We start from the raw sequence: 26,795 nt of genomic DNA, 5'->3' as shown, positions 1-26,795 counted from the left end.
TGGATTAGGGCATGGCTATACCAAAGGAAACAGAGAGTTAGTATAAATGGAATCAAGTCAGAGTGGGAAAATGTTGTAAGTGGAGTGCCTCAAGGCTCTGTCCTGGGACCTCTGTTGTTTATAATATATATAAATGATTTAGATTCAGGTTTGAGTAGCAACATTTGCAAATTTGCCGATGATACGAAAATCGGTAGGGAAATTAATTCGGAGGAGGACTCACTATCACTTCAAGTTGATCTAGATAGGGTTTTGAAATGGTCAAAGGATTGGCAGATGCAGTTTAATGCTGATAAATGTAAAGTTCTGAGGTTAGGTAATGATGATAGAGTTACAAGATACGAGCTAGATGGTGTTGTGATTACGAAGTCGGATTGCGAAAGGGATCTGGGAGTTATGATTAGTAAGAATTTAAAACAAAAGGATCAATGCATAAATGTTCGTAATAAGGCAAATCGGACACTTGGATTTATTAATCGCAGCGTTAGTAACAAGACACCTGGTGTGGTTCTCAAGCTATATCTTGCTCTAGTTAGGCCCCATTTAGATTATGCAGTTCAGTTTTGGTCGCCATATTATAGAATGGATATAAATTCACTTGAACGTGTCCAGCGTAGGATGACTAAGTTAATTCCCCAAATTAGAAATCTTTCATATGAAGAAAGATTAACAAAGCTTAAGTTGCATTCACTGGAAAGGCGAAGAGTTAGGGGTGACATGATAGAGGTTTACAAGTGGATGAATGGACATAACCGGGGGGATATTAATAGGGTATTAAAAGTATCAACACAGGACAGAACACGAAACAATGGATATAAATTGGATAAGTTTAGATTTAGGAAAGACTTGGGTAAATACTGGTTCAGTAACAGGGTTGTTGATTTGTGGAACCAATTGCCGCGTAACATTGTGGAGGTGGGGTCCCTCGATTGTTTCAAGCACGGGTTGGACAAGTATATGAGTGGGATTGGGTGGTTATAGAATAGGAGCTGCCTCGTATGGGCCAATAGGCCTTCTGCAGTTACCTTTGTTCTTATGTTCTTATGTTCTTAAGACTGGCTGCAGCTTGTTGGCGCCGAGTATGGTGCGTAGTTTCCAAGTTGAGTTCTTGTCGACGATATTCTAAAACACTCTCAGCTTGCCATTTATCGTGCTCACGTTGCATCTCCAGGTGAAGTTTTCTTGCTTCAAGCTGCTCTCTCTCCCGCTCACGCTGTAGGGCAGCCTCTTCTTTCTTTAGGGCAGCCTCACATTCCCTTCGTTGTAGAGCTTCTTTCTCCTGGGCCGCCTCGCGTTCCTGTTCTTCTTTCTTTATGGCAGCCTCTTCCTTCTATTGTTGTAGAGCTTCTTTTTGTTGTTCCCGCTCTATTTTCGCTAGTTCGAGCTTTAACTTCATGGCTGCCAGAGCACGCCTATCTGCAATAGAATAGTTTTCGTGAGTATCAGAGTCTATAATTCCTTCATCTAAGAGGTGGTCCAGGATAAGGTTGTGAATTTCATTTTTGTTTGCTCCATGAGGAACATCTAGTTGATACTCGTGTGCAAGAGTTTGTAATTCGGTCCTTCTGGCACGAATTAAGTTCCCTACTTCACTTGCTGGATCACTACGAAATACTGAGAGACGAAACATTCTGAAATAGCAAAAAAAAATGTACAACGAATATACCTGTGATAAGTGTCAGTAACAGGATGACGTGGCAACTGGTGACTATCCTGTGGGAATTCAAGCATTAATGTAAAACAATTAACGTTAATATTAAGATGTTAATTAATCAAAGCGCAAGACAATCTTGTACCCGGTACTCAATATATGAGAATAAGGGCAAGAAAATCCTACTGACAAAAATGAAACATTAATTGCTTCAAAAAACAAATGAAACTTTGCTAGTTTCAAAAGTTAAAGGGTAGTCCAAAAATGTAGGGATACCTTGCCGGGTCTCTATAGGACAGAAGCAGGGGTTTCCTACTCAACTAAATGACACTTACAGAGTAAGCGTTCTTTGTGCTCTGAAAAAGATAGCTAATTCCCTACCTGGTAAGTATCATGATCTCTGACCGACTTTCAGGGGTGCAAGTGTCAACTTTGTGACGAGAACTGCTGTTAAGGTCCCTACTCAACAGCGTAGTCCGTGCTAGAGGAAATATGGCCCTCTCTATCCTCCTTCGGTCGGATTGCAAAAGATAGGGTACGTGTCCCGAAGACAAACCAAGGTACCAGGGTACCAAAGGCAATGATTTGCCGAAATTGAGAAATATCCTGGGGACGAGAATAAGGTGGATACACAAGTAGTAACACCGAGAGATGAACAACCAATTAAGAGAGTGACTATGGCCACCAGTCACCACGTAATCCAAAGTCATCCAATACTCGTAATATGCAACACTCGGAAAGCAAATACACAGCACCAAAAAATTAAAGTTATGAAAATTAGTGACAAAGCAAAGTGTACAAAGCCAAGTTCACTTACCACAAATTAAAATGAAAACTCATTTTCGTAATTTCAAGGTGAAGAAAAACGTGAATTACTATAGAATGTATTACACTTATTTATACAATTTGCACAACGTTTCGAACCTCCATGGTTCATTCTCAAGTGAAAAGAATTTTCAGAATTGCTTGATTTATACCCGCACTGGGTCAGGTGATAAGACAATAAAGGTAAAAACATGGGGGATATATAAGGGATAAATGGGGGATGAAGCACATAAGAACATTAGGATAAAGGTAACTACAGAAGGCTTATTGGCCCATACGAGGCAGCTCCTATCTACATACAAAGATTAATCAGGTGTAATTGGCCTGTTATGTTGAACAGTGTCTTCTGTGTTGGCATCGTTATATTCTGGTCTTGTCCTTACTCTCATGGTGGGTAGAGTAAATAGTTCCGTGATTTGGGTGTTCATGGTAGGTTGTTCTATTCTTATGTGAATTGCTTCAAGAATTTGTAATCTTTTTGCATCTTGGGTTTTGTCCCTCGATTGTTTCAAGCGCAGGTTGGACATGTATATGAGTGGGATTGGGTGGTTATAGATAGGAGCTGCCTCGTATGGGCCAATAGGCCTTCTGCAGTTGCCTTTGTTCTAATGTTCACATGTCTATTATACAGTGTCGGGGTTTATCGGTGAGCAACAGTATACTCAAGGCCACTCACCGTAGCCCAGCGGGTCTTCACTCTATCCTCGCGGCGCCACTGTACGCCAGGAGAGTATCCCAGTCAATCCCAACCGGCCTCTGATCGAGAAGGAGTGGGAACACAACTTGTTCACTTAACTATTGTGTGCCCGCCCCGTCATGGGCTCTACTACTAACCACAAGGTCGCCAACTGGTGTTTCCGGTGTCCAGTAACACATCAGTGGTTTTGTTGAATTGTGGTAACAGTGGCAAGGACACACTCAATAGATCTGATATCAGGCAGGTATTTACTTCTATCACGATCTGCTGTCAGGTATTATATAGTCACAAGAAATATGGAGGGGATGATATAAACACCAATGTACTTTGTATTTTACTTAAAACTCAGTCAAAGACATCACAAGATTATATCAATAAGCAAACAGCTGTTCCAGGCAGAAGTCGCTTGTTCCCACACATATAATCATGAACTCGCCAAGTCGGCAATGCTCCCCCTCACGTCAATGTCAAAATCAGCTGGGCGACTCCCACCGCGCGAATGTTTATTGCTTGTTTCCCTGGCGTCACGCGCTCTGTTTCTTTAAGTTCTCAAAGATCACTAGGAGTTCGAACACACAATATTTGCGACAATAGCACGTAAATACTTCGCTGCACTGATCTTGAGCTCAATTAAACATTTCTATATAACTGGACACAATACCTCACTATCATGGTATAGCACACTGCCCTTCATTTAATGATCACGTATGCAAGTATATATCACTGGAGTTCTCAGTAATTCCTTCCGTGGGCGATAACACAATTAATCACTGCACACATGAATGATTATTCAATACACTAGTATAGACATATATATATATATATATATATATATATATATATATATATATATATATATATATATATATATATATATATATATATATATATATATATATGGATGAGTCATAGACATCAAAAATGGTAATAACATAGTTACTGGGCACATAGCCTAACTCCAAATACTGGCATATTTATATATATATTCTCTCACTATATGATCATATTAAAGTCTCATTGAAGACATTATCAACACAGTAAATTCATCAATTACTCCGGGTGCCTGCATACACCAATAATAATCATAAATATCGTGAGTACTCTTTGTAGTCCCACTCTGCACACTGGTGCCTTACTGTGACATAGGTGAGCCTTGCTCACGACATACAAAATACTCAGGCTAAATAATATAGCTGACTAAAGGGGAATTGGGAGGGAAACTAGTAACACCTACTTCCACCTATCCTCCGGTGAGAGTTGAGTTGTAGCTCCTGGTCCTGGCTCCTGCCTCGTGTAGGGAACACCTCCACACACACACTGTCGTGTCCTCCAGGAACTCAATCAACGTCCCACCGTAAGCGCATCGTCTCCGTGCCTTTTCACTGCAGGTCCGTGCTCCTCCTCGACTTCTTGTTAGGTTGGAGTCGGTCTCCCGGCCGTCGACTTCTCCTCCCAGCTACGGCTGCCTGCCTACGTCTCGGCTGCAGTCGTTCGGATTCCCGAACAGTTTTCCTCTTCCACTGCTTCCCGGTGGCTCGATCCAGCCACTACGCCGTCACAAACGGGTGAACTGCCTCAGACGTCGTATACGTCACTGCACAGGCTTCACTTCTTCTTGCACAGTACCTGTCCCGGAGCACTTGTTGCTCAATATCCCGTCGATTCCCTCTCTGGTCCAACACATGAACGAAGGAAGACCTCACAGAGTACTGGCAGACTTCGGGTGATGTGTAAAATTCACGGGAACGGGAAACAACTGTCAAACTGACAGGACCAATCTTCGCACGTCCAACCACCTTGACGTGTCGTGTCAGACTGATTCCCTCCGGAGGATTGGTCCATCCACTACGTGATCACTGTGGAGCTATCAGCCGTCGCATACGTCGCTGCCTAGACTCCACTCTTGCACAACACCTGTTCCTGGAGCACTTGTTGCTCAATATTCTGTCAATTCCTTCTCTGGTCCAACACATGAACGAAGGAAGACCCCACAGGTGATGGCAGACCACGGGTGATGCGTAAGTCCTCCGGAGACGGGGTAAACTGTCCAACTGACAGGACCCCCCAGCGCACGTCCGACCTCCTTGACGTGCTGTCTTAGACTGATGGCGCCAGCGCGGCGCGATGACCGGACCCCCCTTCCTTCGTGACGTCATATTCGCCACGGGAGGTTTTCATTGGCTCCCTGTGCCACGTCGCTGTCGGTGACCAATCTGGTGTCACTGACGTCACACAGTTTTGGCGGCAAAACAGAAGAGCCAGCGCCATATTGGCTTCCTAAAGGGCCTAAACCACAGCCCAAAATACTCTTCTTTTATAAATTTCTCGGCACTTCGAGAACACTCCACTCTCCCACATATACCAAACTGATGCCTGCGACGTAGAGAACACTCGGGTAAAGTGGACATGACTCTTACTGCATGCGTGGGAGAAATATAAGGGGGGGAACACCGTCACAACAGGTATATTTGTTCAACATTTCTCTTGTCATTGGCTTGTCTCATTTGATTCCTGGGGGCACCGGATTGAAGATGACATGTCAAACGCCTCGTCAGCTTGGTCGACGTCATACCTATATACTTAGATTGAAGGTTACATCCTTCGTGGGGGCAAGTGTACATGTATACAACGCTTGACTGCTGTACAGGGTTCTCCGTCGGCTTCGGGCTGTTTTTTGATAAGGAGTTCAGAAATCTTCTTGGTTTTGTAGAATATGATCAGGTCTATGTTTTGGTTTGGAGTAATGCTTTTTACTCCTTTACGGATTATTTCTTTCATTATTCTTTCCTCTTTTATATGTTCACTGTGCATGGTTGATTTGTTATATAATTTTATTGGAGGTATTGTGGTTTCTGTTCTAGGTTCAGGATTTGAGAACACTGGCTTTATATCTTTGGGGGCACTAACTTTTACCGTTCAGGCATAATCCTATGTTGGTGGGCTTAGTATATACGTTTGTGCTTAAAGAGGTTCCTGTTTTTGTTAATAGTAATTCAAGAATGGCAGACTGTTATTTTCACAATTTTCATGTGTAAATCGGAGTGCTGACCCTCTCCCTAGATGGCTTTTTAGATCAATTAGTTCATCTGAATCTTTTACTATGACGAATATGTCATCTACATAACGGCAATATACAGTTGGTTTTTGTCTGCTACTGAAAACTGTCTTCGATGGTTCCCATATACAAATTAGCAAATAAAACTCCTAAGGGGAGCCCATTGCTACTCCGTCTATTTGTAGATACATGTCTCCTTGTGGACTGATGAAAGGGGCTTCCTTTGTTCAAGGTTCGAGAAGACTCTTCAAGTGTGGCTCAGGTATGTCTAATTTGGGGGTGCTCTCGTCTCTGTATACTCTGTCCAGTATCATTCCTATGGTTGTGTCGACTGGGACGTTGGTAAATAGCGATTCAACGTCCAGGGAAGCAATATATATATATATATATATATATATATATATATATATATATATATATATATATATATATATATATATATATATATATATATATATATATATACATATATATATATATATATATATATATATATATATATATATATATATATATATACATATATATACATATATATATATATATATGTATATACATATATATATATACATATATATATACATATATATATACATATATATATATATATATATATATATATATATATATATATATATATATGTATATATATATATATATATATATATATATATATATATATATATTGAATATATATATATATATATATATATTGAATAGAAGTGTTTGTAGAAAGCTTTCTACAAACACTTCTATTCAATACCCATTGTTTCTGTTCTGTCTTGTGTTGATACTTTTAATACCCTATTAATATCCCCTCCTGTTCTGTCTTGTGTTAATGCCACATCACCCCTACCACCTCACTCAAATGTAGATATAAAATCAGAGATACGTTCTAATCGGTTGTGTATTTGTGAAGTCTTTGAAAATGTAATAAGTTTTACGAAACGCGCCCGTGTCGCGTCAGACTAGAAATAAAAATGAATTTTGGAGAAGTGATTTTTGATTTACCTCCAACAGTGAAACGTAATGTACGAAAGATTGAGAAAATTCGTGTTAGAATTATTAATCTTACTTTTTCGGTCATATTTAATAATATATATATATATATATACATAAATATATATATATATATATATATATATATATATATATATATATATATATGAATATATATATATGAATATATATATATATATGAATATATATATATATATATATATATATATATATATATATATATATATATATATATATATATATATATATATATATATATATATATATATTCTCCAAAATTCATTTTTATTTCTAGTCTGACGCGACCCTTGAGCGCGTTTCGTAAAACTTAAAACATTTTCAAAGACTTTAGTTTACACATACACAACTGAATAGAACTTACACATCTTCGATTTGTTTATATCTACATTTGAGTGAGGTGGATGGGGTGAGGTGGCATTAATAGGGTATTAAATTCCTAAACACAAAACAGAACACCTTCTTAAGCCCGGATGGGCACATGTATAAGCAAGTAGATGGGGTCGCCATGGGTTCTCCCCTAGGTGTCCTGTTTGCAAACTTCTACATGGGTACCATCGAGCAAAAAGTCTTAGTCGACATGAACATGAAACCGGCCATATACTGCAGGTATGTTGACGACATTTTTACACAGGTACCTGATGTCAGACATCTGCAGGAGTTGAAGGAGGCATTTGAGCGGAGTTCCGTGCTGCGTTTCACTTACGAGATGGAAAAGGATGGGAAGCTGCCCTTTCTAGATGTAACAGTCATGGAAAAGAGCGGAGGTTTCCACACTGCAGTCTACACTAAGGAAACGAACATAGGAATGTGCCTAAATGCCAAAAGCGACTGCCCAGATAGGTACAAGAGGAGTGTTGTGAACGCATATGTCGACCGTGCTCTCAGCCACAGCTCAGAATGGAAGCAAGTCGACGAAGAACTCTGTAGGGTAAAGCAGGTCCTAGTCAACAACGGCTTCTCCAATGGTTTCGTCGAAGACATCATAAGAAGGAAAGTGGAACGCCATGCAACCTCTGAAGAGACAACCAACACAACACCTATACCCCCTATTAGACTATTTTACAGGAACTTCTTTTCCACAGCTCATAAAACGGAGGAAAGGGTCCTGAAAGATATTGTTAATAGAAACGTTATCCCTACAGACAAAAATCAGAGGATACAACTGACGATTTACTATAAAACCAGAAAAACGGCCAGCCTACTCATGAGAAACTCTCCAGACACAAAACAGAACACTTTAAAAGAGACTAACATCGTCTATGCCTTCAAATGCCCTCTTGGGGACTGTAAGCTCCAAAAAACCCAGTATATAGGCAAGACAACAACATCTCTTTCTAGGCGTTTAACGATGCATAAGCAACAGGGCTCTATCAAGGAACATATAATCTCTTCCCACAACCAAACCATCGCCAGAGAAATCCTAGTAAACAACACAGAAATCATCGATAGATACAGTGATAGCAGGCGGCTTGACGTTTGCGAGGCATTACACATCAAGAAGTCAACACCAGCAATCAACAGCCAATTAATGCACAACTATATTCTACCCACCTCAAGACTCCGCTCCAATATAGAAGCATCAAGAAATATGGACCAATAGGCTTTCTACAATCACTTCTATTCAATACCCATTGTTTCATGTTCTGGCTTGTGTTGATGAAATTAATACCTTATTAAATACCACCTCACCCCATCCACCTCACTCAAAAGTAGATATAAACAAAATCGGAGATGTGTAAGTTCTATTCAGTTGCGTATGTGTTAACTAAAGTCTTTGAAAATATAATAAGTTTTACGAAACGCGCTCAAGTGTCGCGTCAGACTAGAAATAAAAATGAATTTTGGAGAATTGATTATTTAATTATCTCCAACAGTCAAAAGAAATGTACGAAAGATTGAGAAAATTCGTGTTAGAATTATTAATCTTACTTTTTTGGTCATATTTAATTATATATATATATATATATATATATATATATGTCGTACCTAGTAGCCAGAACGCACTTCTCAGCCTACTATGCAAGGCCCGATTTGCCTAATAAGCCAAGTTTTCATGAATTAATATATTTTCTCTATTTTTTTTCTTATGGAAAGATAAAGCTACCCATTTCATTATGTATGAGGTCAATTTTTTTTTATTGGAGTTAAAATTAACTTAGATATATGACCGAACCTAACCAACCCTACCTAACCTAACCTAACCTATCTTTATAGGTAAGGTTAGGTTAGGTAGCCGAAAAAGTTAGGTTAGGTTAGGTTAGGTAGGTTAGGTAGCCGAAAAACAATTAATTCATGAAAACTTGGCTTATTAGGCAAATCGGGCCTTGCATAGTTGGCTGAGAAGTGCGTTCTGGCTACTAGGTACGACATATATATATATATATATATATATATATATATATATATATATATATATATTTATATATATATATATATATATATATATATGACTCTGAAAACTCACACCCCAGAAGTGACTTGAACCCATACTCCCAGGAGCAACACAACTGGTAACTACAGGGCGCCTTAATCCGCTTGACCATCACGGCTTCGAGTTCGAGGCACTTCTGGGGTGTGAGTTTTCAGTCGCATATAGTCCTGGGGACCATTCAGGCTTGTTCGCATTTGTGTTCCTCACGTGTGCCCCAAAGAATGAGGTGATTTGGTGAAATGCTATGCCCAAGATTACCATCCGAGTTGCCGGCGGGGAAGTGGTTCAAATAGCTTTGGCTATCACTTCGTTTTGTCCGGCCGTGATGGTCAAGCGGATTAAGGCGCCCTGTAGTTACCAGTTGCGTTGCTCCTGGGAGTATGGGTTCGAGTCACTTCTGGGGTGTGAGTTTTCAGTTGCATATAGTCCTGGGGACCATTCAGGCTTGTTCGCATATATATATATATATATATATATATATATATATATATATATATATATATATATATATATATATATATATATATATATATATATATATATATATACATACATACACATATTCACACACATATACACACACATACATCCATACACATACATTTCTGGCTCTCCTACTCATAGAGGATAAGATAGTTGATAGAGAAACTAGTGTGTTATTAATCACTTAACCACTGAAGGTGATTAATGTGCTTTTACAAGCTCAGGTTATATAGTTACATCACATACATGCATACATATAATTGATACCTTACATGGTCAATATTGGGTACAAGTCCAATATATCATCAAGTGTTCCAGTATTCATATAGTAGTTACAGAATTCATCATATCTCAGCCCAGAAGGGCGAAAGTCGGACAATGTGGTACATTCTACAATATAATGTTCAAGTGAGTGCATTTTTTCTCTTTCACAAAGTTAACGCATTGTGTACTCGACATTTAGGTTTTGATAAGGCTGCCAGATACATCTTTATCCCGGGCGTATTCTAGCCACTATAACATCACATTGCCGAGTTCTTGCACTATTAGTCCCATATGTTAATATCTCCTCACGATATCTATCATAATATTTAATGATACAACTTTCAGACCTTTGTGAATTTTTTAGGTCGGTGAGATTTTCATTAGATATTTGTTTAAGTATTCTCTTTGTCACTGCTAATGAAACACCCATATCAATTTCTACCACTGGTTTTCTACAGGCTGTCTTTGCAAGCATATCAACAGTGTCATGACTTGAGATGCCAACATGTGATGGTATCCATAGGAATTAAATCTCAAATTTGTTTTCTTTAGCAGCTAAAACATTCATTCGAATATGACTGACTATTTTCTGGGTGTTACTACTATGTGCGTTCAATGCCAGGAGTGCACTCTGCGAGTCACAGTATATAAGTCCACTGCCTTTGTCTTTTAAAAATTCAGTGGCAATGTATTTGCCTGCAAGTTCGGTGAGTTGTACTTGCCCAGTCATTGATGTGCTTCGTTGCTGTTTGTACGAGAGAAGATTGTTCAAATATATTACATGCGCATCCGGTACATCGTCCACCTTCTACAGAACCGTCGGTATAGTACTGATACACATCGTTACCCATACCCTGAGTACTCTCAGTGATGCTTTTCAGTGTTAACTGTTTTAATAATGTAGAGTGTACACTGTCTTTCTTGGGTGCATTTAAAAATCAACAGATAGATCCCATTAATCCCATGGAGTAATTGGCTGATTAATAATTAATTGAGTTGGGTACATATTTAATATTTTGATGGAGTTGGCTACCTTGTAGAACCAAAATGCATAATCAGATTTCACTTTTCTTCTATAGGCCTCAGGTAAGTGAAGCATATTAGAAAGTTTAGCTTGAAACTTCATGTGTTGCCGAGATCTACTCAATGCCTTCACGCCGAAAACTGTGCTAATAGAGAAAATTCTCTTACTCATGGCAGGTAATTTTAACTCTGCTCTCATATTAACTATTCTCGTGGACTTTTGAGACCCAAGGATGAGACGCATAGCTTCATTTTGCAAGAAGGGATTTTCATTTTTCAAGGGATTTCAGCTTCTTTGCCTGTATAGAGGCTAACGTAGAGCATTGTAGTCAATCACAGAGCGTATAAATGATACATAAAACATTCTAGCAAGTCTCACGTTAATTCCATGATTAACACCAACAAGGACCCGCAGGGGCTTTAATCTCTCCCAGAGTCTCTTCTTGAGAGAAGAAAGCTGCCCAGGGTCGTTAATGGGGACACAAAGGTATCTCTAAGACTCGCAGTTCTCAAATACTCGCCCATCTATAAGATAATTGGGTGGTGGAATACAACACGGAATAAAGGCACGAGTTTTCTGTACAGAGATAAGGAGGCCACATTCCTCACCTCTAGTAGCAAAAGCATCGAATAGAACTTGCATTCTAGTCTCGGAGGCAGCCTGTAAACATATATTATCAGCATAACAAATGACCGTGTCTTCATTATTATTTGGTAGATCTTTAATAAGATCTGGAACGAGTGACTGCCCTTTGGATGCCGTCACTGGTCTCTAGACGGAGTGACTGGCCTCTGGATGTCGTCACTAGTCTCTGGACGGAGTGACTGGCCTCTGGATGCCGTGACTGGTCTGTGGACGGAGTGACTGGCCTCTGGATGCTGTCACTTGTCTGTCTCTGAACGGAGTGACTGGGTTCTGAATAATCACTGATCTCTGGACGGAGTGACTGCCCTTTGGAGGCCGTCACTGGTTTCTGGACGGAGTGACTGGCCTCTGGATGTCGTCACTAGTCTCTGGACGGAGTGACTGGCCTCTGGATGCCGTCACTGGTCTGTGGACGGAGTGACTGGCCTCTGGATGCTGTCACTTGTCTGTCTCTGAACGGAGTGACTGGGTTCTGAATAATCACTGATCTCTGGACGGAGTGACTGGCCTCTGGATGCCGTCACTGGTTTCTGGACGGAGTGACTGGCCTCTGGAGGCCGTCACTGATCTCTGGACGGAATGACTGGCCTCTGGATGCCGTGACTGGTTTGTGGACGGAGTGACTGGCCTCTGTATACCGTCACTGATCTCTGGACGGAGTGACTGATCTCTGGATGCTGTCATTGGTCTCTGGACGGAGTGACTGGCCTCTGGATGCCGTCACTGATCTCTGGACTTAGTGACTGGCCTCTGGATGCTGTCATTGGTCTCTGGACGGAGTGACTGGCCTCTGGATACTGTCATTGGTCTCTGGACGGAGCGACTGGCCTCTGGATGCCGTCACTGATCTCTGGACGGAGTGACTGGCCTCTGGATGCTGTCATTGGTCTCTGGACGGAGTGACTGGCCTCTGGATGCTGTCATTGGTCTCTGGACGAAGTGACTGGTCTCTGGATGCTGTCAGTGGTCTCTGGACGGAGTGACTGGCCTCTGGATGCTGCCACTGGTCCTGAGACTAAGAGATTGATCTCTGGACCTGTAAACTGCTCTCTGAACGGAGAGACTGACCTCAGAACAGAGAGAGACAGAGATTGACTCTGGAGAGAGACACTGACCTTGGTGATGGTGGACGGTGATCGAGAGGGTGATCGTGAGTTAGTGCTGGAGTAGAAGGATCGTGCCGAGGAACAACCGTTGGTGGAGAGCCCTCTTCCGTGGTCCAGGAAGGAGATGGTGCGGCGCGTGCTCTCAGCCCCACTGTTGAGGGTCGACTGGGCCGTGTACCGGATCACAGGCACCTGTAATGACCGTCACTAACTCTCTCATCAACATGCAGCAGCCAACCACAATGGCATTACAAATGACAACTTAAACCAATCATTTTAAAGTGAACTTAATTTGGAGGGCAATTGAAATTTAATGAACTTTTGAATTTTACTTTAAATTAACTGCATATGATGAAATTTATGAAAAGTACAAAAGAATTTAAATATATAAAAGTACACAGTTTAAAACAACTATTCACCTATTCATAGAATGTTAATGGTTTCTTATGGATAAGAATGCTTCACTATCCTCCACAGTGACCCTCCAATCTTAGACTGAACGGATGTTGGAGACTTATCAAAACATTCAATAAACCCAATAAAATCGAGTTCATAATTTGAAGTACTGATTACTACAAAATTTAATCCACATAATAATGTTGCATAGTAAAACAATGATTAAAGCTACATCAAAGTCTGCTTAGCTGTTTATCACACAATTACACTATGATATGAATAAGCATTTATTATGCATCAACGATATAAAAAAGCATTTGCCGAGGATTCATGCCTTACGAAGCTCAAATTCGGCATTTACATCGAAATTTAAGAAATGTTTTGCTACCACGCTGGCAGTACGTCGCTGCAACACATTTTGTTGCTCTCTGTGCTAAAACGTATATATATATATATAAGGGCTGAAAACATGTTTTGCTGACATTTCAGTATCTCCTTCCACCATAGTTCTTGGCCTCACACTTGATAAACACTTACACTGTCAAACACACATCGCACAGAAACATGAAATAGCTCTCCAGGCCATTGAACAATTATACAGATTGAGATATGTTAAACGTGACCCAAAAGTGCACCTCTACCTCTTTAACATTTGCTCCTCTTGCTCTTTCCTTAGCTGCTCTCACTAACAAACTAAAACTTCAGAGGATCCAGAACAGAGCTCTGAGATGGATACTCAACACTCATTGGTAAGAATTCAACATCAGTGAAAGCCTTCTTGATAGCACAAACATTTCTGCCTTCAATGTTTATTGAAAAACTATACTGGACAAACAAACTTACAGACTTCTCTCTTATCACGAACAACACATTGACTTTCATCTTCACACTCAGACGACCACGCAACACACATGATCTCTTCTCCACTTTAGATGATTCTTCTCTTAACTCTATATTTTGATAATTGTTGCTCTCAAGCACCAGCACATTACAATCTATAAAATTCATCCCTGACGTTTTAGAGCCAATCACTGCGATGGTGCGAGACTTGTGTTGTCCCTGTTGTTGTTGTTACTGAAAACCAAACTTGAATACTTGCCTCTTGAGCCGCAACCTAGCGACACGCAGCTGGGTTAAGCTCTGGCATTTTTTCTCCTCCTAAAAATATTTCCTCTCCCCCTACTTCTTCTTCTGTCCCCACTACCTGCTCGGCCAATGGGGTATCTTGCTCTGTATTTAGACTGTCTCTGTTTTACTAAAAAAAAAAAAAAGGTGTTTTAAAACATGTAATCACCTAGTTCTATTCACCTAGTTGTGCTTATGGGGGTTGAATTTTGACCCTTTGGTCCCGCTTCTCAACCGTCAATCAACTGATGTACAGATTCCTGAGCCTGCTGAGCTCTATCGTATCTACATTTGAAACTGTGTATGGAGTCAGTCTCCACCACATCACTTCCTAGTGCATTCCATTTACTAACTACTCTGACAGTGAAAAAGTTTTTTCTAATGTCTCTTTGGCTCATTTGGGTACTCAGCTTCAACCTGTGTCCCCATGTGCGTGTACCACCCGTGTTAAATAATCCATCCTTGTCTATCTTGTCAATTCCCCTGAGAATTTTGTATATGGTGATCATGTCTCCCCGAGCTCTTCTGTCTTCCAGCGACGTCAGGTGCATTTCACGCATCCTTTCCTCATAACCCATGCCTCTTAGTTCTGGGACTAGCCTAGTGGCATACCTCAGAACTTTTTCCAGATTCGTCTTGTGCTTGACAAGGTATGGGTTCCATGCTGGGGCTGCATACTCCAGAATTGGCCTTATATATGTGGTATACAAGGTTTCTGAAGGATTCCTTACACAGGTTTCTGACAGCAGTTCTGATGTTAGCCAGCCTCGCATAGGCCGCTGATGTTATTCTTTTGATGTGGGCTTCAGGAGACAGGTTTGGTGTGATATCAACTCCTAGATCTTACTCTGGGTCTATTTCGTGAACAATTTCATCTCCCATTCGGTATCCAGTGTCTGGCCTCCTATTTCCTCCTCCTAGTTTCATTACCTTACATTTACTTGGGTTGAACTTTAGTAGCCATTTGTTGAACCATTCCTTAAGTTTGTCTAGGTCATCTTGAAGCCTCATACTATTTTCCTCTGTCTTGATCCTCCTCATGATTTTTGCCTCATCAGCAAACATTGAGAGGAACGATTCTATTCCTTCTAGGAGATCATTTACATATATCAGAAACAGTATAGGTCCAAGGACTGATGTCTGTGGGACTCCACTGGTGGCGCCTCACTACTCCGAGACCTCACCCCGCATAGTGACTCGTTGTATTCTGTTGCTCCCTTATCCAGTGGATAAGGAAGCACTCCCTTATCCATTGGATAAGCCTGCATCTCCAGCTTGTGCACTAGTCTCTTATGTGGTACTGTGTAAAAGACTTTCTGGTAGTCCAGAAATATGCAGTCTGCCCAGCCCTCTCTCTCTCTCTTGCCTAATTTTTGTTGCCTGGTCATAGAACTAATTTAATCCTCTTAGGCATGATTTGCCATTTCTGATTTGCCATTTGCCAGGTAAAAACATCCGTTTTTGAAAAACAGTGCAGTCTGTTGCACATAAGGGCAACATGCACGCTGTACTAAATATGTCATGAATTCCATTTCAATGTTTCCGATTGCATTGATAAATTTATATTTTATAAATTTCAATTTATTTTATTTTTTAGTGAATTATTTTGTGTGACATTGTATTGGAATTGAGCTGTGTTGTATACCATACTGTTCATTTCGTAAAAATAAGTATAGATGCCACACCTGTAGACAGGTAAAACTATGCTTCTCTTGAAAAAAGAGGCCATCTGTTGCAAGTAAGAGTAATACACATGCTCTACTAGATATGTTACAATTCCATTTCAATGTTTCTGATTGCATTGATAAATTAAATTTTCCTAGATTTTCATTTATTTTCATTTTGACTTATTTATTTTGTGTGAATTGCGTCGGAATTGAGCTGTGTTGTTTATCAGACCGTTCATTTCTTGAGAATAGTTTATTTATATATTTTTTTCATATTTTCATTTCATTTTTTAACTGTTTTTCTTATATTTCAGTGATGGGAACATGTGATGTTCCCATTTTTCTGATGGGAACATCAGACCATTTGGGAAGGCATCGAACGAGGGAGTGGGGAATGGTGGGGATAATGAGGGGACAGAAGTGAGAGATGGTGCAGAAGACGAGGGGACAAGGGAGTGGGTAATGGTGGGGAAGGACGAGGGGACGGGGGAGTTTGGGATGGTGGAGACGAGGGGATATGGAAACAGAGAATGGTGGGGAAGACAAAGGGACAGGGGAGTGGGGCATGTTGGGAAGGAATAGGGGATGTTGGAGTGGGGAATGGTGGGGAGGACGAGGGGACGGAGGAGTGGGGAATGGTGGGGAGGACGAGGGGACGGAGGAGTGGGGAATTCTTGGGAGGCCGAGGAGACGGGTGAGGTGGGAATGGTGTGGAGGACTGGGGACAGGGGTGGTTGCTGTGGCTCGCATATATAGAACTTACTATATATATGTCACATCTGTGATGGTAAAAACATGCTTTTTGGAAAAACTGTGTTTTTCATGTGAGGGAAATCTTCGAAACCTCTTTACCGTTTGCTTTGAAATTCTAACACAACGTTGCATTCGAATAGGTAGGTATTTTTATATACCTACTATATACATGTCTCACCTGTGACAGGAAAAAACATGCTTTTTTGGAAAAAACAGCGCCATCTGTTGGACGTAAGAGCAACAAACGCTGTAATGTCCAAAAATTCTTCACTGATTGCTTTGAAATTTTGACACAACGTTCCATTCGAATATGTGTGTGTTTTTATATTCCTACTCTATAGATGGCACCCCTGTGACAGGTAAAAACATGCATTTTTGAAAAATAGTGCAATCTGTTGCACATAATGACAAACACATGTTATACTAAATAGGTTACGATTCCATTTCAATGTTTCCGATTTCATTGATAAATAGAATTTTCATAAATTTCGATTTATTTTCATTGATTTAATTATTTTGTGTGACATTGCATTGGAATTGAACTGTGTTGTTTACCATACCTTTTATTTTGTGGGTATTAGTGTATTATTTTCATTATTTTTCATTTCGTTTTTTGAACAGTTTTTCTTATATTTCAGTGATGAGAACATCTGGGGCCAGATTCATAAAGCTGTTACGCAAGTGCTTACGAACGTGTACATCGTTTCTCAATCTTTGATTGCTTTGGTTACAATTTTTAAACAGTTTACACGCATGAAAACTTGACAATCAACTGTTGTTAATGTTATAAACAGCCTCCTAGGGCTTCGGAGCTCATTAACTGTTCAATAATGGTAAACAAAGTCGCCAAAGATTGAGACAAGATGTACAGGTTTGTAAATATTTGCGTAACTTCTTCGTGAATCTAGCCCCAGATCATTTGATGTTCCCAGTTTTCTGATGGGAACATCAGATCATTTGATCATCAGACGAGGGTGTGGGGAATGGTGGGAAGGACGAGGGGACAGTGGAGGGGGTAATGGTGGTGGAGGACAAGGGGACAGAGGAGTTGTGGATGGTGGGGACGAGGGGAATGGAGAATGGCAGGGAGGAAAAGGGGATGGGGTGTGGGAGATAGTAGGGAGGACGAGGGTCGGTGGAATGGGGAATGGTTAGGAGGACGAGGGGGTGTTGGAGTTGTGGTTGATGGGGAGGAAAAATGGACGAAGGAGTGAGGAATGGTTAGGAGGACGATGGGACGGGGGAGAGAGGAATGGTTTGGAGGACGAGAGGATGGGGGAGGGGGGGAATGGTGGGGAGGACTGGGAGACAGGGAAGGTTGCTGTGGCCGGGTACAGCTAGTATATATATATATATATATATATATATATATATATATATATATATATATATATATATATATATTGTGACGGTAACGCGTTGGTGTTCGGCTGTTCAAAGCTAGGGGTATGGCCTCGTCACATAGAATAAAAAAAAAATAGAAAATCTGGAACTTCGTCTGTGGTAAGGTAAGGAGAAGACACACAAAACACAAGTAAATTTTAACAATGAAATTTTAATTACGTTAGATAAACAAAACATGAATAAAATGGACATACAAATTCGTATAATAAAATCAATCAATCAAAATAATAAGAATAATTAAATGGCAAAATGAAAAGTTACGTTAAGACAAGTGAGCAATAACAAGCTGTGCAATATACAATAAAATGAGAGGTGCAGGAATATTGGCTTTAAGCTATCACCTCTCTTAGTACACGTAAGCCAAAGCTCAGTCTACCAGGAAGAAGTGTTAACCGTATGAAAGCACTGAATATTCTGAGGACTGAGGTCGTGGCGGCCCCAGACATCAAGTAGTATGGGGGGGTGGAGTGCAGTTGCAGCCAGACCGGTGGCCAATCAGCGAGGAGCCGGCAACAAGACAGGTAGTTTGGCGGTTTGAGGTGAAGCAGGTGTCCCTGGCTGCATACGTTTTGCGCTCTGGCAAACCTTGGAGATGATGTTGTCGTTGTTGGACATTTCTTCCATAGTAGTTTTATATATTTGTAATGACGTATTTTTGGAGGGAAGAGCAGGCTCAATCTCTTGAAGGAGATTATCGTCACAACTCTCCCCCGAAGCCTGCGGTTCTGGAAGAAGTACGTCGTTATGTGGTGGAGTAATAGATGGAGTCGCTTCTACTTCATAAACTCTGGAGAGATCATGGGCTAAGATGTTGTCGGAATCTTGGTATAGCGTGTCTCCAGGTTGAATTTCTGCAGTTAGCAAGCCCATAGTAGAAGACGTTGAGATGGGAAGTGGGCGTGCTGCAGGAGGTGTAGGGTGGTGTGGTCCGTGTTGATGGTGGACCGAGCACTTTGCAGGTGTGGAGTGAAGTGCTGGAGCTTCAGGATGATGAAGGAACCATTGGCTCCTTGCCAATGGTTCCGTAGTTCCTTGTAGCAGTAGTCGCTGACAGGTGTATTCTTCTCGCCTCGTTGCTGCATCACGACACCACCAACGTCGGTACCACTGGCGTCGACATGGAGGATGAAGGGCTTATCTGACGAGGTGAGAGTGGAATTAGAATAGGGCAAAGGAGCACGATTATTATCCTGAAAGTATTTGGGAAGATCATTAAGGATTTCGGAATTAGAAAGCGCCGACTCCTTGTCAGTGCTTTCGGGAGGAGAAGCTGGGAAGGTCTCACTGTGGATGTAGGGTTCTGTGAAGGTAGAACAGTTAATCAGGACAGTGGGAGGAGTACCATTATATTGTTTCAGGAGGTTGACGTGGCACAGCTGGGTCTTCCGCCGCCTATCTGGAGTCTCTATGACGTAGTTGTTGTTATTTCTGCACTCTCTGACGCGGTAGGGTCCTGAAAACCTGTTTTGTAAAGGTGAACCTGGGATAGGGAAGTATGCTAGAATGAAGTCTCCTGGCTTAAATTTTCGTACTTTGCTGGTCTGGTCGTAATGAGTCTTCATCCTCTCCTGGGCTTTCAATAGATTATCATGGGCAAAACGGTGGACTCTCTCTAGAATGTGTTGAAGGTTTTGAAGAAACTGGGGCACATTCTGATGCTCACTGAAGGTGGCATCTCGGAGAGAGTCTTTGAAAGCCTTAAGCGGAGTACGGCACTTACGGCCGTAGAGCATCTCATAAGGAGATACTCCTAGGGACTCATTGGGGAGACTTCTGTAAATACACATTATAAGGTCGATTTGCTTATCCCAATCCTTAGAGGTTTCACTACAAAACTTTTTCAAGAGTGCTTTGATAGTCTGATGACTACGTTCAAGAGAACCCTGTGAAGCAGGATGATAGGGGCTGGACAATACCTGTTTGATGTTGAACTCCTCCAGTGTCCTTTTGAAGAGATCACTGGTGAAGTTGGTACCACAGTCGCTCTGAATCTCCCTGGGAAATCCGTATTGAGTGAAGATCTTCAATAGATGTTTTACAACCGTAGCAGCCGTGATGTTCTTCACTGGTACTGCTATGGGAAATCTGGTGGTAGGACACAGGATGGTTAGGATGTAGGCGTTACCTGAACTGGTCCGAGGTAAAGGACCAACACAGTCTATTATGAGTCTGTGGAAAGGTTCCGCAGGCACCTGTATGGGAATCAGTGGCGCTCTGGGAATGGAGATGTTCGGTTTGCCTGCCATCTGACATGTATGACACTGTTTTACATACTGTTTGACGCTATTTACCATACCTGGCCAGTAGTAGTCTTGACGAATTCCATGGTAAGTCTTGTTGAAGCCGTAGTGGGAGAATGCTCCGTGGGCCAGGTGTAGAATAGTGGGCCGCAGGCTGGTAGGAATCACAAGTTGTTCGATGTTGGCCCAATCGTCCTCCTCCTTCAGTTTACTGGGTCTATATCTGCGGTAGAGCAAGTCGTTCTCTAGGAAGAACCCAGGAATACTGTCGGGTTGAGTCTCAGCCTGGAAAAACAATGGTGTTAAAGTAAGATCTTCCCTCTGCAACTTACGGAACTCCAACTTGGTCAGATGCGGGGGGTAGTTTCTGAGGGTCTTGAGGGACAGCGGTAGCAGTAGAGTCAGCTGGCTGTGGACGTGCGGCTTGTGCACGGGTGGTCACGAGAACCGGAGGATAAACTTCATCACTCTCTTGAACCTCTGCTGGATCATACGCTAGAATAGGGTTACTTGGCACAGAGTTACACACCTGGGGTTTGTCCATGACGATCAGGTTGGTCGGTTGCAGGTCTTCTGCCAAGTCGTTGCCTAGGAGAAGTTGCACTCCAGGCATGGGAAAAGGCTTTTCCCTGACGGCGACTTGGACTTCTCCGTTCACGTAGGGACAATCCAGGTGGACTCTGGCGAGAGGGTATGGAGTGGTAGCAGTGAGGTCAGTGATGAAGACAGTTTCTCCGGTGTAGACGATGTTGGGCACAGCCGACTTCAAGATGATCGATTGAAGAGCCGCTGTGTCCCTCAAGATCTTCAATTTGAAACGTCCCTCCGGATTTGAACCGTTGGCAGAGACAGTTCCAGTATACAGGTGGTTAATGAAAAGAGAAAGATCATTAACATTAACACCAACATTCATCACAGGCTTACCGGACTTAGGAGGGGTTGGTTTGGGTTTCTGTGGGTCAGTGGTTCCCTTGTATTGAGACTTACCACACTTGTCTATGGTATGTCCATAGAGTCTACAATACTTGCAGTACAGTTGCGAACCAGCTTGATCGGGGCTCACTTTCTCGTAACTGTACCACAACTTCTTACTGGAGGATGGTTCGGGTGTCAGCCGGTGGATGAGGCTGTAAGTGTCAGCCGACTTAGCACACTTCAGGTAGTCGGTTTCTTCTTTATCTGCTAAGTAGAGACGGACAGGAGGCGGCACACGCCTCAAGAATTCTTCAACTAGCATCAGGTTGACGAGTTCTGTAAAAGTAGAGACATGTGCTGCTTCCAGCCATTTCATGAAATATCTCCGTTTTGTGTTAGCAAACTCAAGGAAGGTAGTGGTACTTGCCTTCAGGTGGTCACAGAATTTCCTTCTATAGCTTTCAGTAGAGAGGAGGTAGGCGTCCAACACTGCTTGTTTCAGAGTGTGGTAGTCATTCTCAGACGCCAAAGTACTGAGTGTGACTGCAGCTCTACCTGTAAGATGGACTCTGAGAAGTGTGGCCCATTGGTCGACAGGCCAACTGAGTTGATTAGCAAGGGTTTCAAAGGTGGTAAAAAACACATCAACTTCTGCTTCTACAAAGGATGGCATTAACTTACTTGCATGTGATATATTAAAACTGACGGGAAGATTGGCAGTAGCTTGCTGGCGTTGAGCGAGGTGTGAAGTTTCCAACGTGTATTCTCGTTGACGACACTCTAGAGCTAGAGTCGCTTGTTGCTTGTCATGTTCACGTTGCATCTCCAACTCGCGTTGTTTGGTTTCAAGCTGTACTCGTTCACGTTCACGGAGTATTGCTACCTCACGTTCTTGTTCTTCTCTCCTCAAGGCAGCTTCACGTTCTTTGAGGGCGATTTCACGTTCGTGTTCTTCTCTCCTCAAAGCAGCTTCGCGTTCTCTGAGGGTGATTTCTCGTTCTTGTTCTTCCTTCCTCAAGGCAGTTTCACGTTCGTGTTCTTCCCTTCGTATGGCAGCTGCTCGTTCTTGTTGTTCACGTTCAATCTTGGCCAGCTCTAGTTTGAGTTTCATCGTTGCCAAGTCAGTTTTATCTGCAATATAGTAAGTTTCATGAGTTTCAGAGTCTATCTTACCTTGCTCTAAATAGTAATCCAGCAACAGGTTGTGCAGGTCATTTTTGTTGGCTTGGTAGGGAACTTCTAGTTGATACTCATGTGCAAGAGTTTGTAATTCAGTCCTCTTGGCACGACTTAAAGTCCCTATTTCACCTGCTGGATTTGCACGGAAAGCTTGGAGACGAAACATGGTAAAATTAGCAAATAAATGTAACACGAATATTCAGTTATAGTGAATGTCAGAAACAGGACAACGTGGCAACTGATACCTATCCTGTGGGATCTTTAACAATTAAAGTTAAGTACAAGATGTTAAATGATTAATTTAAATCAAAGGCGCAGGAAATCTTGTACCCGGTACTCATGTAAGAGGATAAGGGCAAGAAAATCCTACTAACAAATGAAACAGAGTTTCGAAAACAAATGAAACAGTTAATTGCCTCAAAAGTAAAATTGGTAGTCCAAGGATGTAGGCATACCTTGCCAAGTCTCTATAGGACATAAAGCAAGTTTTTCCTACTGAATTTAATATGATACTTACAGAATTTGCGAACTTTTGTGCTCTGAAAAGTAAGCTAATTCCCTACCGTTGTATGTATCATCATCTCTGACTGACGTGTAGGGGTGCGAGGTGTCAACTGGTGACGAGAACTGCTGCTGAGGTCCCAATTCAGCAACTAAAGTTCGAGCTAGAGGAACCCTCTTTGTCCTCCTACAGTCAGATTGCAGAAGATTGGGTGCTCTTGACCCGGGGCAGACCACAGTACCAGGGTACCAATATGATGATCTGTCAAAATGAGAAATATCCAAGGGACAAAGATGGTAAACACGAGTAATAACACGGAGGGAGAGATGACCAATTAAGAGTATGACTGAGGCCTACAGTCACCACGTAATCCAAAGTTGTCTCACCTTCACCATATGTTACTCTCGTAATGCACAATACACCGCACCATATAAAAATGAAATTGAATATGAAAAATAGTAAAAGCTACGTTAACAAAGTTAAATACGCTTACCATTAATTACCACTTGGCACCAGTACCTGAGTGAAGCTCCCGGACAGGCCCCCATATAATATGTGACGGTAACGCGTTGGTGTTCGGCTGTTCAAAGCTAGGGGTATGGCCTCATCACATAGAATAAAAAAAAAATAGAAAATCTGGAACTTCGTCTGTGGTAAGGTAAGGAGAAGACACACTAAACACAAGTAAATTTTAACAATGAAATTTTAATTACGTTAGATAAACAAAACATGAATAAAATGGACATACAAATTTGTATAAAAAAATCAATCAATCAAAATAATAAGAATAATTAAATGGCAAAATGAAAAGTTACGTTAAGACAAGTGAGCAATAACAAGCTGTGCAATATACAATAAAATGAGAGGTGCAGGAATATTGGCTTTAAGCTATCACCTCTCTTAGTACACGTAAGCCAAAGCTCAGTCTACCAGGAAGAAGTGTTAACCGTATGAAAGCACTGAATATTCTGAGGACTGAGGTCGTGGCGGCCCCAGACATCAAGTAGTATGGGGGGGTGGAGTGCAGTTGCAGCCAGACCGGCGGCCAATCAGCGAGGAGGCGGCAACAAGACAGGTAGTTTGGCGGTTTGAGGTGAAGCAGGTGTCCCTGGCTGCATACGTTTTGCGCTCTGGCAAACCTTGGAGATGATGTTGTCGTTGTTGGACATTTCTTCCATAGTACTTTTATATATTTGTAACGACGTATTTTTGGAGGGAAGAGCAGGCTCAATCTCTTGAAGGAGATTATCGTCACAATATATATATATATATATATATATATATATATATATATATATATATATATATATATATATATATATATATATATGTCGTACCTAGTAGCCAGAACGCACTTCTCAGCCTACTATGCAAGGCCTGATTTGCCTAATAAGCCAAGTTTTCATGAATTAATTGTTTTTCGACTACTTAACCTACCTAACCTAACCTAACCTAACTTTTTCGGCTACCTAACCCAACCTAACCTATAAAGATAGGTTAGGTTAGGTTAGGTAGGGTTGGTTAGGTTCGGTCATATATCTACATTAATTTTAACTCCAATAAAAAAAAATTGACCTCATACATAATGAAATGGGTAGCTTTATCATTTCATAAGAAAAAAATTAGAGAAAATATATTAATTCAGGAAAACTTGGCATATTAGGCAAATCGGGCCTTGCATAGTAGGCCGAGAAGTGCGTTCTGGCTACTAGGTACGACATATATATATATATATATATATATATATATATATATATATATATATATATATATATATATATATATATATATATATATATATATATATATATATATATATGCGAACAAGCCTGAATGGTCCCCAGGACTATATGCGAATGAAAACTCACACCCCAGAAGTGACTCGAACCCATACTCCCAGAAGCAACGCAACTGGTAACTACAGGGCGCCTTAATCCGCTTGACCATCACGGCCGTCAAAAGGAAGTGATAGCCGAGGCTATTTGAGCCACTTCCCCGACGGCAACTCGGATGGTAATCTTGGGCATAGCATTTCACCAAATCACCTCATTCTTTGGGGCACACGTGAGGAACACAAATGCGAACAAGCCTGAATGGTCCCCAGGACTATATGCGAATGAAAACTCACACCCCAGAAGTGACTCGAACCCATACTCCCAGAAGCAACGCAACTGGTAACTACAGGGCGCCTTAATCCGCTTGACCATCACGGCCGTCAAAAGGAAGTGATAGCCGAGGCTATTTGAGCCACTTCCTATTTGAGTGTGAGCCACCACGCTATTTGAGTGTGCCCCAAAGAATGAGGTGATTTGGTGAAATGCTATGCCCAAGATTACCATCCGAGTTGCCGTCGGGGAAGTGGCTCAAATAGCCTCGGCTATCACTTCCTTTTGACGGCCGTGATGGTCAAGCGGATTAAGGCGCCCTGTAGTTACCAGTTGCGTTGCTTCTGGGAGTATGGGTTCGAGTCACTTCTGGGGTGTGAGTTTTCTTTCATATATATATATATATATATATATATATATATATATATATATATATATATATATATATATATATATATATATATATATATATATATATATATATATATATATATATATATATATGTATATGTCGTACCTAGTAGCCAGAACTCACTTCTAAGCCTACTATGCAAGGCCCGATTTGCCTAATAAGCCTAGTTTTCATGAATTAATGTTTTTTCGTCTACCTAACCTACCTAACCTAACCTAACCTAACGTTTTCGGCTACCTAACCTAACCTAACCTATAAAGATAGGTTAGGTTAGGTTAGGTAGGGTTGGTTAGGTTCGGTCATATATCTACGTTAATTTTAACACCAATAAAAAAAATTGACCTCATACATAATGAAATGGGTAGCTTTATCATTTCATAAGAAAAAAATTAGAGAAAATATAATAATTCAGTAAAATTTGGCTTATTAGGCAAATCGGGCCTTGCATAGTAGGCTGAGATGTGAGTTCTGGCTACTAGGTACGACATATATATATATATATATATATATATATATATATATATATATATATATATATATATATATATATATATATATATATATATATATATATATATATATATATATATATATATATATATATATATATATATATATATATATATATATATATATATATATATATATATATATAAATATATATTGTGACGATAATCTCTTTCAAGAGAGATTGAGCCTGCTCTTCCCTACTTTAAGTTACGCCAGAGACACAAGTATAAGATGCTACATTCAAGATACGTCACCGGTAGCACAAAACGTTTTGACCAGGAGGCAAAATGTATCCAAGATCCCCCCACTCCACACACCCTCCTCACGCCGGCTTGTCATCAAACCAGCTAACTACCCTTCACCAG

At 41.0% G+C, this 26,795-nt stretch overlaps 1 protein-coding gene across 1 annotated transcript in view; it reads right to left on the bottom strand.

The window, feature by feature from the left end:
* Nucleotides 1–26,795, bottom strand: part of LOC138356779 (uncharacterized) — a 1,086,029-nt gene that overhangs the window by 97,091 nt on the left and 962,143 nt on the right. The window contains exon 7 of the mRNA XM_069313100.1: nucleotides 13,232–13,414. Within this exon, the coding sequence (XP_069169201.1) occupies nucleotides 13,232–13,414 (183 nt within the window). The remainder of the gene's footprint in view (nucleotides 1–13,231; nucleotides 13,415–26,795) is intronic.

The sequence above is a fragment of the Procambarus clarkii genome, chromosome 74 (assembly GCF_040958095.1).
Source record: "Procambarus clarkii isolate CNS0578487 chromosome 74, FALCON_Pclarkii_2.0, whole genome shotgun sequence".
In the NCBI taxonomy this organism is placed as follows: domain Eukaryota; kingdom Metazoa; phylum Arthropoda; class Malacostraca; order Decapoda; family Cambaridae; genus Procambarus; species Procambarus clarkii.
The sequence above is the reverse complement of the archived record's forward strand: the minus strand, read 5'-3'. Positions and strand labels throughout refer to the sequence as shown.